The following is a 13,935-nucleotide window of genomic DNA, read 5'->3' on the forward strand; positions in this document are numbered from 1 at the left end:
AGGGAGCCTGGCTCTGTGAGGGTTGGCGCGCGCCAGCCCAAGGGGCGGGGATTCCTAAAGGGGCGTGGTTTCTGCGTCGCGCGTGCCCAGCAGGCGGGAAATTTTAAAGAGACCGGAGGAGAGCGTGGTCCGCTCTCGCCCTGTCCTGGTCCCATCTGTGTCCCCGGCTCCAATCCACCCCGCCTCCTGGGTCGGGATGTGGGCCCCTATGAGCGTCGTGTCACCAAAGGCAGAAGGACTTGACACAGTACACCCATTTGCAGAATGGGAATAAGAGCCCCTACCTCTTCGGGTGTCGTGCGGATTCAGTGAAATAATACTCGTGATGGGCACTAAGGAAAGATTTTTAAGGTCAGACTTGCTCCTTTGGCGCTATTTTTTCATTTATTCTTTTGCAATACTTTACTCATAAGTATTAAGTTCCTGCTATCGGGCTGGGCCCTGGGATACTGAGAATAAAACACAAGCCCTGACTCGCGCTCGCCGTCTGGCACGGTAACGATGGTTGACAGATAATTCAGTGCAACGTGAATAACAGCAAGGGCAATAATAAACAGCTCATATTTGTTATGTGAGCACTCATTCTGTGCCTGGGCATGCATGCATTTAATCTGCACAAGAACCCTTCTGAGATGTGTACTATTATTATGTTTTACAGTTAAGGGAATTGACACAAAGAAATTAAGGAGAAACCGCTCGGGTCCAAAGACCCTTAGCGAAGCAGTCCGACTCCTCCTAGCTCCATTTTGGAAGCGGTGGTGGCGTTGCAAAGTACCCAGAAAGCCAGGGGTGCACGTGTGGAGGAATCCGCTATTTCTGACCAGAGTGTAGATTTGAGGGAAGCAGGACAAAGGACGAGGCCACTGGAGAGGTAAGTCCTACTCAGACCCCTGAAGGCTTTGGGAAGCTGGGAGGAGCTGAAGCCAGAGCTGGTTCATCAGCAGATTTGCATTTGGGGAAGCTCACTCTGGCCGCAGGATAGAGAGAAGTGGATTAGGCCTGGAGAAAGAGGGGGTGGGGGACGATGGTGGACATTTAGGCAAGATAAGATTCCGGGGGCCAGAGTGGTAGAAAGGATAAAGAGCTTGGGTCAGATTCCAGAGCGTCCTAGGAGGCAACATCCATAGGACAGAGGGTGGAAGGGAGGGCCTAGAGAGCAGCTGTCTGCAGACATGGAGATCTTGTGAGACGAAACTCTGGGGACCAGGAGGGTTTTAAGGGAGTCAGCACCCAGATCCTGAGCTCCTGTGGGCATGGACCTGAGAATGTGCTTGGAGTCCTTGGGGCTCAGCTTCCCTCGCCCCTTTATAACCAGCTGTCTCCCGCTTTAGAAAGGAAAGTCACACACACCCCCATTCTAAATCTCACTCTGCTGCATTACCCTGGGGCATAAAAGCAGTGCCTGGGGAGGAAAAACAATAAGGCATTTCTATATTTGGGTTATTATTGAGGTCTGGGCAAGGAAGCCTTCTACAAGGCAGGCACTTTCTGATTCTTTGCTTTCACTGCAATCCAAGGAGAGGATTCAATCACGTTGTCAGCTAGTAGGCCATTAAAAATATTTCTTCTTGAGGATAGATAATTGTCAGCAATTAAAAGAACTGAGAGACGTTGCTAGAATAAACCTCCTTCCACTTCTGTCTGCTTTTCACGTGAGTGATGTTTATCGATGTTTATATCCATAAAAACAAAATAGAAGCCCCAAATCTGTCTCATTCTTGTAGAAAAGCAATATTCATCCTTGGATTTATAAACTTAATGGAGAAACAACTGGTTCACTCTATCTCTTTAAGAGACATATTTTCAACGGCATTCCTAATAAAAATTTACTTTTTTTTTTTTTAGTGAGGAAGATTGTCCCTGAGGTAACATCTGTGCCAATCTTCCTCTGTTTTATATGTGGGACGCTGCCACAGCATGGCTTGATGACTGGTGTGTAGGTCCATGCCTGGGATCTGAACCCACGAACTCTGGACCACCAAAGTGGAGCATGAGAATTTAACCACTACACCGGGCCAGCCCCCAAATTAATTTTTATGTTTAAAAATTATCACTCATATAATGAATGGTATATATATTTTATTTGATCACATACATTACAAATATTTGCAATGATATCTCAATCCAGTAGGAAAAAAATTAACACTTAGAACCTTATGGGCCACAGCACATTTTTTTAGAGCTAACGAGTTAACAAGTTCAAATCATTGACGTAATTTTGTGTGAGTGGATACTGCAGAAAATACTGCCAAGCAGGAAAATACTTTATGCCGGGATAAAACTCTGCAGCAGATGTCGAATGGAAATACAAGTTCAAGGAGAAAAGAAAATGTTGCGTATAACGTAAATACAAAACAAATTGGGTTTAGTAAGGAGAGACTTTATTGGGAAGGATGATTAGCAGGGAGGGGAGGGAAGAGCCACTGCAATAGGGAGGATGCTCTGATCATAAGATGTGCCAACTCAAAGTTAGGCACAAAGGTTGTCTTTCATAAGGAGGAGTCAACAAGGCTAGAAAGAACAGAGATAGGGAGGGGGATGCACAGGATGACTGGATCTGTTATGTGGACAGTAGATCAGAGTACCCTGAAGCCGGCCTGTTCTCAGAAGGGGTCCTTAAGGAGGGGCGTAGACTGGCTCTGGTTGAGGGTGGGCCATCGTTTCGGGAGGTGGGGGAAGAAGAGAAGCTTAACCAAAGTTTGGTTAACAAGCACTTTGTTCCCGTTGATCAGTGGGCCCAGCAGTTCAGCTACTTACTGATGAGGCCAAGAGCCGAAATTTGGGATGTGGGTGCCCTCCTCGTCCTGGGCGCATAATGGGGGAATCCGTGAGTCTCAGCTCGGTCAGATGGGGCCGCGTGCTTCTCTGCAGTACCCCGTTTCCAGAGCACAAAAGGATGAGAGAATTTCCTAACCATTGCTGTTTTCCAGGAGCACAGGGCTCAAGTAAAATTCAACATTGTCCCTAAGAGTTTTATCATGTACTTTAAAAATGGATAATGTTGGTATCAAATGCTATGATAGTTAGACTCCATTGCATTCATTTATGGACACGTTTTATTAAGATGTCAATATTTACAATACATCCTTTGTGACTACTTAGACTTATGGTAAAAAAAATATTATCAAGCAAAAAAGTTGAAGGTCCCTAGGTATACAGTATGGGTGGCCCAATAGTGGCATCTTGACTGTGCATGGCAGTGCCCCAACCCCCCTTTAGGGACCTCACCCTCCCATTCCTGGAGCGAAAATATCTCCTCTTTCCACAAAGTCTGAGGCTCCTCTGGAACAGAACCACCTTGAGCTGGGGCTTGGGGAGGAAAGCCCACAACCCAAGCCCCGCCCCTATGGACCCCAAGCCCCCCCGTCCCCCCCCCCCCGTCCGTCCCCCTCCCCCCGTCAGTCTGGAAGCCCTTGAGACCTAGGATTTGATCTGTTTTGTGCTTACAAATCATTATTGCCGCAGTCAAAGCGTCACTCTGCCTGGCTAGTGTACCCGTTTTGAGGACTATTAGAGATGCTATGGGATTCCCACGCTGTTGGACCAGGTGCAGACTTGAAGTGGGCTGCCGGTCTGGTCATGTTTTGCAACAGTGGTTCTCTAAGCGTGGTCCTAGACCTGCAGTCTAGGCATCCCCTGGGAATTTGATGGACTCCTCAGAAAGAAATTCAGAGGGTGGGGCCCCCCCAATCTGTGCTTTAACAAAATGATTAACAGCATCTGATGCATGCTCAAATTTAAGATTCCTTGTTTAGAGGGTATGAAGTTGAGAAAACTCTGAGGCCAAATGCAAATCATTCACTCATTTTATTCAAGCAGATTCCCTCTCTATTAGCACTTTTGATGCAGTAGTGACTTTGGACCCGCCTGGACACAGCCTGTCACTAAGACCCCTATGATAGCTTTATATCTTCCCTCAACTTCTGAGAATTTCCAGGATTCCTAGGCCCCGGTTAAGTCTCACATGACTGATTTTTCATGCCAAATTGGAAGGATTTGATCCAGAGGAATTTTTATCCCCCACCGTTACTTGTCCCATGCTAGACTACAGTTTCTTCCCCTATAACGTTAATCCTTAAATCGCTGGTCCTCAGTCTCGGCTGAACATTGGCATCGCCTGCGGAGCTGGACAAAACCTGGCCGCCTGGGTCACGCGGCAAGATTCTGATTGAACGGGTCCGGGGCGGCGCCCCAACGTGGAGATTTGGGGTGAGAATCGCCGCTGAAGCGCAGCTCCCTAGAGAATGCAGCAGAGGGCGCTGCCTGTCTGCTCATCCAGGGAAGCTGATGCGAGCGCTGGAAACCTGCCTGCGGGCTGCATAACCCCGGTCCACGCAGTTAATTAAGGCGAGGGGGCCCAGATAGCCCCTGTTGATATGCAGCAGGGTGTAAAATACAGGCAGCCGAGCACTCCCCGGGGGGACGAGGGGGTGGGGAGGGAGTCCTGGCTGTGAAGTCAGACACACCCCACCCCAAATGCCCTGACCCTTGGGTCGCCAACCCTCTTGTGTGCTGAGACGCCTAGAAAGTTACTTTAAGAAGCAGTCAGCTGTGGATTTTGCTGAGTGACCTAGAGGTAAGTCACACAACCTCTCTGAGCCTTGGTTTCTGCATTTTTTAAAAATGGGATTCGGTGGGAATGTGGCCTGTTTTCATTCTTTCAGTATATATTGAGCCTCCTGAAATGGGCAAGATACTGATCTGGGGAGAGGAAGGATAAACATTTAAATGGGATAAAACTCCTACACGACAGGGGAGACTGTTCCTACTCTGGGAAGGGCACCCGTGGTGCCCCAGGTCCGGGAAGAGAAAAACCATGACAGAGGAGGCAAAGAGACGACTGTTGAGTATTTAGATGTGCCATTATGTATATGACACTTCTCTTGCTGGATTATCCTAACAACCTAGCATGGTAGATGTGATAAATTCCATTTTACTAGTGAGGGATTTGAGGCTCAGAGATGTCAAGTGACTGGCTCCAAGTCACACAGCCAGTAAGAGGTGAAGCCAGGACTGGAACTGGGGTGTGTCTGGCTCGTTTTACACCCTGCTGCATACCGACAAGGGCTCTCTTATCCATCTCTCAGATCAGGAGGGCACCCCCCTCCCCTCCCCACATGTTTGTTTCCCAGAGGTAGGATCTCTCCCCTTCTGTCTCCAGACCAGCCTGGGATGCTGAGGGCTGCCTGGGGGAGGTCTGACTGCCTTCTCTTGTTCCCAGCTCTCTCTGCCCCTTCTGTGCAATCCCGGCCGCCGCCCCCAGTGAAGGGCAGACACCTGCTGAGTGACACCAATTTGCAGCCTTCTCAAGTGTGAATGAGATTTCTAATAGGACTGGCTGCGCACTGGTTTCAGGCAGGAAATGAGAGAGAAGAGAGCCCGTGTGGAGGAGCGGAGGGACCAGCTGAATCAGTGATGGCAGCAGCCTCTGGGTGGAAGTGAAGGGCTGATTTGATTCAGAGAGGTTAAGTGCTTTGCCAAAGGTCACACAGCTAGACAGTGGTAGGGGGAGGGTAAGCTCAACTCGTGGTTGCATTTTTAGTGTTCCCTAAAGGAGTACAGCTCCCAACCCAGATTAAGTTGGTAAGATGCTTTAGTGTTCTGAAAGAAAGGCTGCCTTTTCTGCCTCCTGTGCCTGCTGACCAACCCTCCCCTTCTCCCACCCAAGGGCCCCAGGGGTCCCTTGTGCCTGCCATGTGGAAGGGGAAGGCGGGTGGGAATAGACTTGGAAAGGACTAGGTGGGGCATGGAAAAATTTATCCCCACTGACAATCTCATTGTTGGAACTTGGTGACCATCTTAGGGCAAGGTGCCTCCCCCCAACTCGGAGACTTGGGAAAGGCTGGCAAATGGTTTTTATGATGCCTGCTTCTGCTCTGCTGGGGGGCGGCCCCCTAGCACAGCTGGGGGACTGGGCTTCCGCACCCCGGTTTCTCCCTTGGTGACACCTGTGGGCCCAGCAGCACTGAGGCAGATTCTGGGGCGGAGAAGAAGTTTCACACACACGAGTCCACTCGCAGCCCTGGGGTGGGCACCAGAGAAGCTCCAGGCAGCCCGAGTCAGGCGTGTCCTCCGCGTTGCCGCCTGGTCACCAAGCATCCGAGGCACCTGGGTCCTGAGCCCGCGCCGCTTGGCGCCTGCACACACGTGTGGCTCCCTCCTGCCGAGGACATCGGACCTCTGAGCCTGGGTGTCACCCAGGCCTATGGCGCCTCCCACGGCGGGTGCCCAACCGAAAAGGGCGCTTGGGTGCATCAGCCTAGGAAGGGCATCTCCTCTCCCTGCGCTTGGTCAGCGGCGTGGAAGCAGCCCAGGGCCCCGAGGAGAGAGACCCTGTACCCCCTACGCCCCACCCAGGCTTCCCCTCTCACTCTATAGTGTGTCCTTGCTTCTGGAAGAGTCTGCCTGAGGCGCGCTGCGCAGGGGTGTTCGCAGGTGTTTTCCGGGAGACACGGAAGGTGCAGAGGGAACCCGAGAAGGAGCGCGCGAGAGGTGCGCGGCCCGGCGCCACCCCCGCCGCGGTGGCCCGCACCATGCGGCAGACTGGGACTTGTTGTTGGGCGCAGCAAGACAACAACAAAATCACTAGTCTTCCAGATGGGGCTGGCCCGGCCGCTGCCCGCGGCTGCGGCGACCTGGGGCCGCCACCGTCCGCCCTCGAGGCTCCCGCGGGGCCGGCGCCTCTGCCGCCCCGCCCATCCTCCCACCACACTCCCCCCTCGGAATTCTCCCGAACCTCTGCTCAGAAGTGTGTGTGTGTGTGTGTGTGTGTGGGGGGGGGGGTCCTATTTTCTTTTTCTTTTCTCCAGAGTGTTCCATTTTCTACAATGAACACACTTCCTTTATCATTGGGATCTTAGTTTTAAGGGGAGGCGAGCAGGCTGCTCATTTCTCTACCCTCTTCAGTAATCATAATCACAGAGATGAGAAAAAAGGAAAAGCCCCAGGCAATGGGGACCCCTCTCTCCCAGGTCCTCTCCCAGCCCCCGGAAAGCCTACTGAGCCCCAGCCCAGGATGCAAGTGGGTGCTGGGGCGAGTAGCCTGGAGAGGAGAGGCAGCGGGGCAGGGGAGGGCGAGGGGGCGTCCTGGCCCCCTCGCCCTCCCCCCAGGCCTGGCGCTGGGCTCCCCGGTGCATTTCCCCGCTCGCCCCTGAAGCAGGCAAGGCCAGGCACCCGCTGCCTCGCCAGCCGCTAATTGCACTGGCAGGGCATATCCGCCTGTTAATTAGCAAAAGCCGCAATATCCTGGCGGCTCCGAGGGCACGGCCATAATTGCATTTCTGCAGCAGCCGGAGGATAATTACCCTTCCTTATTGGTGCTGCTTTTAATTCTTTCCCTTTTTAATTGAGTACTCGTCCTCTGTCGTCCACCCCTCCGTGCTTCGCTGTGTTCTCTCCACCCAGAGTGGGGACCGGCTTGCCTGGAGAAGGAGCAACTGAGGAGCAGTGAAGGCCATGGAGAAAGCTGGCAGGGCCCAGCTCTGGGGCCCTAGCCCCTTCCAGCTGTCAGCTCTAGGCAGGTGGGCCTGGGAAAATGCAGAGATCTGCTGTGGAGGATGTGAAGGAAGGTGCGCCCAGGAGGCCCAGACTCCCTCTCCCCAGTCCCAGTGAGGGGCTAGCAATGCTGCTCCAGGCTGCAGGGGGCTGAGCACCGCCCCCCCCCCCGCCCCCCATGTAAACCCCTCAAGGAGGAGAGTATTTGTTGTCTCGTATTTCCCTTTAAAGCAACAACAACAAACACCGTGTCTCTTTGGCAGTGTGGAGAGAGGGCCAGGACATTCTCCTCGGTGTATTGGTTCAGAGAAAAAGACCTGAGTGCTGATGTTGGAGAAGTCTCACTGAGATGCCAGGGGTTCCCCAGAGGAGTCAGAACCCAGATATTCCCAGGAGAAGCAGGCGGTCCTCAGGGAGCTCTCAGTAAACTTCAGGCAGTGATAAATAAGCTAAAAGGTATTACACAGAGAATTTGGAGAGAATCCTGGCAGCCCTCTGGACACCACCTTACGGGACTGTCCAGTCCAGCCCATGGGAGCCACCCTGGCCCCAAAGCCACCAGGTGGCTGTCCTGATGTAAGCTCAGCGTGCGAGCAGGGGCTCCTTTGCTCATCCTTATAGCCCAGTGCCTAGCTCCGAGCCTGGCTCATAGTATGTGAAACTGGTTGGCAAAAAGGCAGAGATCAGGGATAAAGTGTGATCATGATGTGAATACAAGAGATCCATTTTCATTGGCTTTTTCCTTCCAGGACCAATGAAGATGGACTGGAGCCTCACAGTGGCCCCTGTTTTCTCAAATTCTGTAACTCTGGGCTCTGTCCGGGTTGGGGGAAGATGTAAGTAGCAAAAGAGGCTGCTATAGTCTCGGAGAAACATACCTGGAAAAAATGACCTGCCCTTGAGCCCCCAACTCCCTCTCCCCACTTCTGGTTTCTTTCCTCTGAATTTGAAGACATCCCCTTAGCAATGCCTGTTTCCATGGTTTCCTCCCTGACAATGATCCCCGAACCCCTCCTTTCTTTTTCCTCCTCACAGTAATGGGTGATAGGGATCCTCAGTGTGGCCACTCCACGTAACCATGGCAACAATTAACTGAGCCTTCATTTATCTTTTGTGAAGAGAGCTAGAGAATATGAAGCTTTTGGAAGGGACTGGTGGGGGAGGGTCTAGGGTTAGAGCCGCCATTGTCATAAAGAGGAAGTGAAGAGACGAGTCCTAATACTAGCCTGTAGGATTCAGTTCAAACATTTGTTGAGCCCCTACCTTAAACATAATTAAGCTCCAAGGAGTCAAAGGGGTGCAATACATAGCCCCTGATATTGAAGGGCTTCTAGTCTAGCACTGGGGCTCATGGTCCCATGGAAACCCTTGCACAGATGGGGCCGCTAGAGGAGGTGGTTCTTGAGAGCACCATTATGGTCAAGCATCTTTGCACTCCCAGCATCCTCTCCAGCCAAGAACCAAGACAAGACTGACCACAGGGGTCTGTACTCATGTTAAGGCTTTGTCAGGTTAAAGGTTCTCCCAGGGTGTTGTCAGAGAGCTTCCGTCTTGGAAGGGAGGGAACTTGACAGCTCTAACTTTTAAAGAAGTGGAGACCAATGCCAGCATCCCTAAATAGCAGTATTTGGTGCAGGGAGAAAGAAAAATTAAAAGACCTACCCAAGTCCAGGGCCACGAGGGACTCGGACAATCTCCAGTTCCCATGGGTCACCGCCACCTCCGCGCCACAAACCTTCCTTGAAAGTGAGGGGTCTGCTCTTACACCAAATTAGAAGGCCATCATCTCCATCATCCATCCAGCTTTTCTACTTGTCACTGAAAATGCAGGCCAGAAGGGCATCTGTGAAGAATTAAAGTGGAAAACCAAGCAAACAAAACTACCGGGGACACCAAAGTTGGACAGAATGAATCCAAAAGCTGAGATGTCGATTCATCATAGGTAACACAACTCTCTCCTCTTCTAGCTTCCCATCCTCATCCCCAAAAGTTTTCACCAAATCCCCAAGGGTGGGAACCAATTTTGTACTTCTAGGGGAAGTGGGCCCTGGCCCCTTGGTGTGTTGATGCCGATAACCTGCACTGACCTGGAAAGATTATCATGATATATTTTTAAATGAAAAAGAAAAAGTCCATAGAACAGTGTATTATGCAGGTGTGTTCAAGAAAACTACAAACAACTAAGTAGCGAAGTTCATCCTTGCAAATCGAATGCAATCTGCATTAGCCAAAGCAAATCCCAGATCCTGGGTCCCAGAACTCTGTGTTCCATCCTTTGCTACTTAATGACACTAAGGCAGATTCAACCATTCTGGGTACTCTCCTCACTCAGCTAGTCAGAAAAGGATAAATGGCATCCTCTGATTGGCTGACGAGGCAATACACACCAACCAATGAAAGAATGCTTCTCCCTTTCTGGCCAATAAGATCTCAGTTCTCTTCTTGAAAGGAAAGCAGACTCTTTGTCCATAAACAAAATGAGCAGAAAAGGAATAATAATTTAAAAAAAACACACACCACTGTTGCTATGGGACATTATTGATGTGATCAGTGATAGCAGTCCCAGAGAATTCATAAAGGAAGGCACTTCTTTGGGGAGAAAAGTACAAAAAGCAGACCAGCTGCTGGTCTGGACTAAAAAGAAGTTTCTATAGAAACGTATGAGGGAAAAGCATTTTGATGTAAATGTCCCCAAAACTATATCTAGCCGGTCCACAGAGGGTAATTTTGGCCATCTTCTTGGATTAAATTGTAACGATTTAAATCTTTTTATATTAACAATGAGTGAAGGAAAAGATGAAGAAGAGAAAGGGAACTACATATGTGTTTAACGATGCAGGGCCTCGTAGATGAAGATATGATTGTTACCGCCTGAAATAGATTTCCCGCATTCTTGTGTTGTCAAGTGATAGCCAGGTTTAAAACAAGGTTTTGTTTTGGAAAGAAAAAGTTCATGGCTCTTAAGAAGTATTCTAGGTGAAATAATGCACAGAACACAGGTTGCTCTATTAACTTACTAGCAATTTCCCCTTAAATCATTCTGAGAATGTTACAGCTGCCTTTGGAAAATTAAAATTATTCCCCACCCAGATATTACGAATGAGCACAGACGGACACGGCTGACAGGTGAAAAATGGAGGCAATATTTGCCAATCAAGGGAAACGGAAAAGATGAGAGGGTTGGAAGCTTTAAGTGCTGACTTTGCTAAATATGAAGGCAGTGCTGGAGAGGAAGAAAATAGAAGAGAATCTTGAGGAATTAGATGTGGGTGATGCCAGTGGCTATTTGCTAAGGGAGCCCTGTTTCTACCTGCCTGTGTTCTCTTGTGTGGTTTGTGGGGAGAGTGAGAAGGGGGTGATCTAGAATCCAGCCCTGCCCCCCATGAAGGCAGTGTTTGGGGGTGGGGAAACCACTGTGAACCAAGGAGAAAGCTTCTCTCTGCCAGAGACCCCTTTGGACGGTTTCCCCAACTCCCTTCTTTGCATCCACGAAGAGTAAATGTGTTTTTCTCATTTAAAGGGGGAGGCAGATCAACCTCTCCAACTGAAGGACTAAATGAAAAAAAAAAAAAAAAAAGCCCTAATTGTAAATCTCAGAGAGAGAAACGGCAGGTAGGATAGGACGACTTCTCTGAAGGGGGGGAGGGGGCAGTGGGAAGGATTGCCAGGGTGGAAAGGTAGCTGCTTCGCTATGCCCCTTGACTTAAAAGGAAAAATTCACCTTCTAGGATTTCCTTTTAACTCGTGGGGATTTGGGGGGAGCGGTTGTGACCCCCGCCCAGCCCGGGGAAGGCAGATATTTTAAAGAATCAAGGTGCCCACGGATAATCAGTGGTCAAAGGCCCTCCATGCACTGTAACCAAGGCAACAGGAGGCAGGGGCTGCGACTGGTTGCCTGGTAACCACCTCTAGTGCCCGGGTCCTGTCCCCTCCCTCCTCCCCCATCTCCGCTTGCCCTTTTGTGAAAGCCCTTCCGAGGCTTTTTTCCCTCGCTGGCAAAACAGTCATCTCTGCTTCTTATACAAAGGGCACTTTGGGCTCCTTTCGCTAAAAATGCCAACCTTGATGTCCCTTTTGGACAGATTTCATCTTCACCCAGATAAAATATACTTCTTACCTCAGCCTCAAATTTCTCAGTATCTTCTCTATCCCACGCTTTTCCCTTCATTCGCCCACGGTTCAGGCGTATGGAGATTGTGGGGAGAGAGAGAGAGGGAGAGAAGGAGGAAGTGGGGGGCGGGAGAGGGGTTGAGAGAGTACAGGACTTGGATGCGGCGGTCTTTCACAGCACACCAGCGAATGGGGCTCCCCGTGGATCACTGTCCCGCTTGCCCCTACGCTGACCACTTACACGCGCGCCTTTTTGCTCTTCTGTACCCTACCGGCGCTTGGCACCAAGTTATTCCACCCGGTCTTAGCCAAGAGGAGATGGACTGCCCTCCTAGAATCCGACACCTAAATCCCTGGAGAAATGAGGAAGATGAATCCCCTCTTCCTCGGCAAGCCCTACCTCGCCTCCTGGCCTCCTCGGCGTGGCGACTGAGGACCACGAGCGCGCGGCGGGCCGTGGCGCTGTCCGGCCTCTGGTGCTGAAGCAGGAGCTCGGATTCGCGGTGGAGGGGCTCTGGGGATCTCCCAAAGCCCGATCTGACCCCCGAGCTAGGGACCCGAAGGGCAGCCGCTCTGTCCGCTGGGGGAAAAGGGGCGACAAGGACGTGTCGGCACCAGATGCGCTTTTTCAGCAGACTTGGCTCCCTCCGGGGCGCAATCGCCCGCGCCGCTCCTTTCCCTCCCCGGATTAGTGGAATTATTTGCCGCAATCCATAGGAAGACCCCTTTGCACTAGGGTGATTACCCAGTTTCCTCCTGGCACTTCCCACATTTTCTCCTTCGGCACCGGGCTCTGTGGGCATCTGCAGGCAGAGTCCTGGGACTCCTGGCGCTCAAATCTTGTGGCGGGTCGCGTCGGGCAAGGCAGGGAGGAGAGGCCTTGGAACACTAAACCCCGCCGCTTTTCGGCATGCAACAGGTCTGCTGCGTCTGGAATCGGAAGGGCGAGCAGCGCGGGAGACGAGCGAGCGGCAGTAGTGGCCTTGGGAGTCTGGGTCTGGAGAGCGCGCATCTCCGAGGGGGCGCCAGACCGAGCCAGGCAAACGGCAAGCCGGGTTTTGGCATCGCCCCGCAGGTGGGTACGAGGATTAGACGCCCCCACAACTCGAGCTGGCGGAGCACCCCGTAGGAGCGCCCGGCTGCCGGGCTGAGGAGCCGCCTCCCTCTTCCCAGGGCCCCCACCGCCCTCCTTCCTTTGCGTGAATTTGGCGGCGCGCACGGTACCTTTGGCAGGTGCCAAGCCCGACTGCCCCCTCCTCCTGCCCTCCGAAGCAGCCCCAGGCTCAGGCTCGTGAATCTTAGCTCCGGTCAGCTGCCGGTCTATTCGCGAGCCCTTGACCTGGGCGGAGGAGTACCGGACCGGGACCCTGGTCGGGATTTTACCTGGCATGGGTCGCCACGGCCAGGAAGGAAGACTGCTGCTTTCCACTTCTTTCTAGAAGAAAACCCCCTCACTACCCGGCCGCCAGCTCGTCGCTTCTCCCCCAAGAGCTGTAGAGCGAGGAGGTGGGGTGGGGGAGGGTGGGGGATGGTTGGAGTTTGAGGAAGATATTCGTGAAGCACGCCTTGAAAACTTACCTCTTTCAGGCAATCTGTTCTGTCCGGAGCGGTGGCCGCGCTGCCAGGGCTGGAGGTGGGTCCAGAGTCCGGGCACGGTCGTCCCGGTGTAGACACAGTCACCGCAGCTGCGGGGTCCAGGGGCGACCAGCTGCTTTAAAGCCTAGACCAAGCCAAGGTGGCCTGTCAGGGCCGCGGACGTCCATGACGTCATCCAGAAGGAGAGTGGAGACGGGAAGGGGGGGGGGGCGGTGTCACGACGCTTCACATCAAAAGTCCCTGTGGCCATGGCAACAGCTTTGGGAGATCCGCAGGCCAGCAGCTGGCCACTTTTCTCTCTCCTGCGGCGTGGTCTGCTCGGGCTCCGGGATGTCGAACCTCCCTGGGGTGAATGCTGGGGAATCGGCGTTGGGTGCTGAAGCTGGCCTTACCTGTGCCAGCGAGGCACTACAGCTAGACCCGGGTCCACCGCTCTGTCCTCATCCTTGTTCTGCAGCCCTGGCTGAGCTGGGCAGGAGAGGGACTGCCTGACCCCAGGGAGACTCCTGGAGGGAGATGATGCAGGGACATTTCTGATAGTTCCCTTTGCCCCCCAACACCCCACCTTGGCTGGTCCACCCTGGTTACCTGACCACACACATGCTTGTTCTCCCTGAACTCAAGGATGTGAATATTCACCGTTCTCACCCACTCTTCACCACCGCACGTGCCTGAGCGAGCACACCCAGGGGGTGCTCACGCAGAACCACCTGCCCGAATCCTGGCACATACACA

The 13,935-nt window shown here is 52.4% G+C and overlaps 1 protein-coding gene across 1 annotated transcript; it reads right to left on the reverse strand.

Annotated features, from left to right (window-relative positions):
• Positions 1–8,973: 8,973 nt before the first annotated feature.
• Positions 8,974–13,309, reverse strand: LOC139083094 (uncharacterized). The gene is made up of 6 exons (XM_070618093.1): positions 13,183–13,309; positions 12,350–13,039; positions 12,005–12,184; positions 11,612–11,656; positions 9,260–9,312; positions 8,974–9,107 (listed from the first exon to the last, which is right to left on the reverse strand). The coding sequence occupies exons 2-5, from the start codon at positions 12,992–12,994 to the stop codon at positions 9,310–9,312; spliced, it is 873 nt and encodes a 290-aa protein (XP_070474194.1). The 5' UTR covers positions 12,995–13,039; positions 13,183–13,309; the 3' UTR covers positions 8,974–9,107; positions 9,260–9,309.
• Between the last annotated feature and the right edge of the window lie 626 nt (positions 13,310–13,935).

This window comes from Equus przewalskii, chromosome 1, assembly GCF_037783145.1.
Source record: "Equus przewalskii isolate Varuska chromosome 1, EquPr2, whole genome shotgun sequence".
Taxonomy (NCBI): domain Eukaryota; kingdom Metazoa; phylum Chordata; class Mammalia; order Perissodactyla; family Equidae; genus Equus; species Equus przewalskii.

Bases quoted from the DNA above. Each gene is read 5' to 3' on its own strand.
- LOC139083094 (XM_070618093.1), bottom strand. From the start codon at position 12,994: ATGCCAGGTAAAATCCCGACCAGGGTCCCGGTCCGGTACTCCTCCGCC. The intron at 12,185-12,349 runs GTAATCACCCTA...CTTTTCCCCCAG, and splicing joins AAGTGCCAGGAGGAAACTGG to CGGACAGAGCGGCTGCCCTT. The intron at 11,657-12,004 runs GTAGGGCTTGCC...GGGCGAATGAAG, and splicing joins CGAGGAGGCCAGGAGGCGAG to GGAAAAGCGTGGGATAGAGA.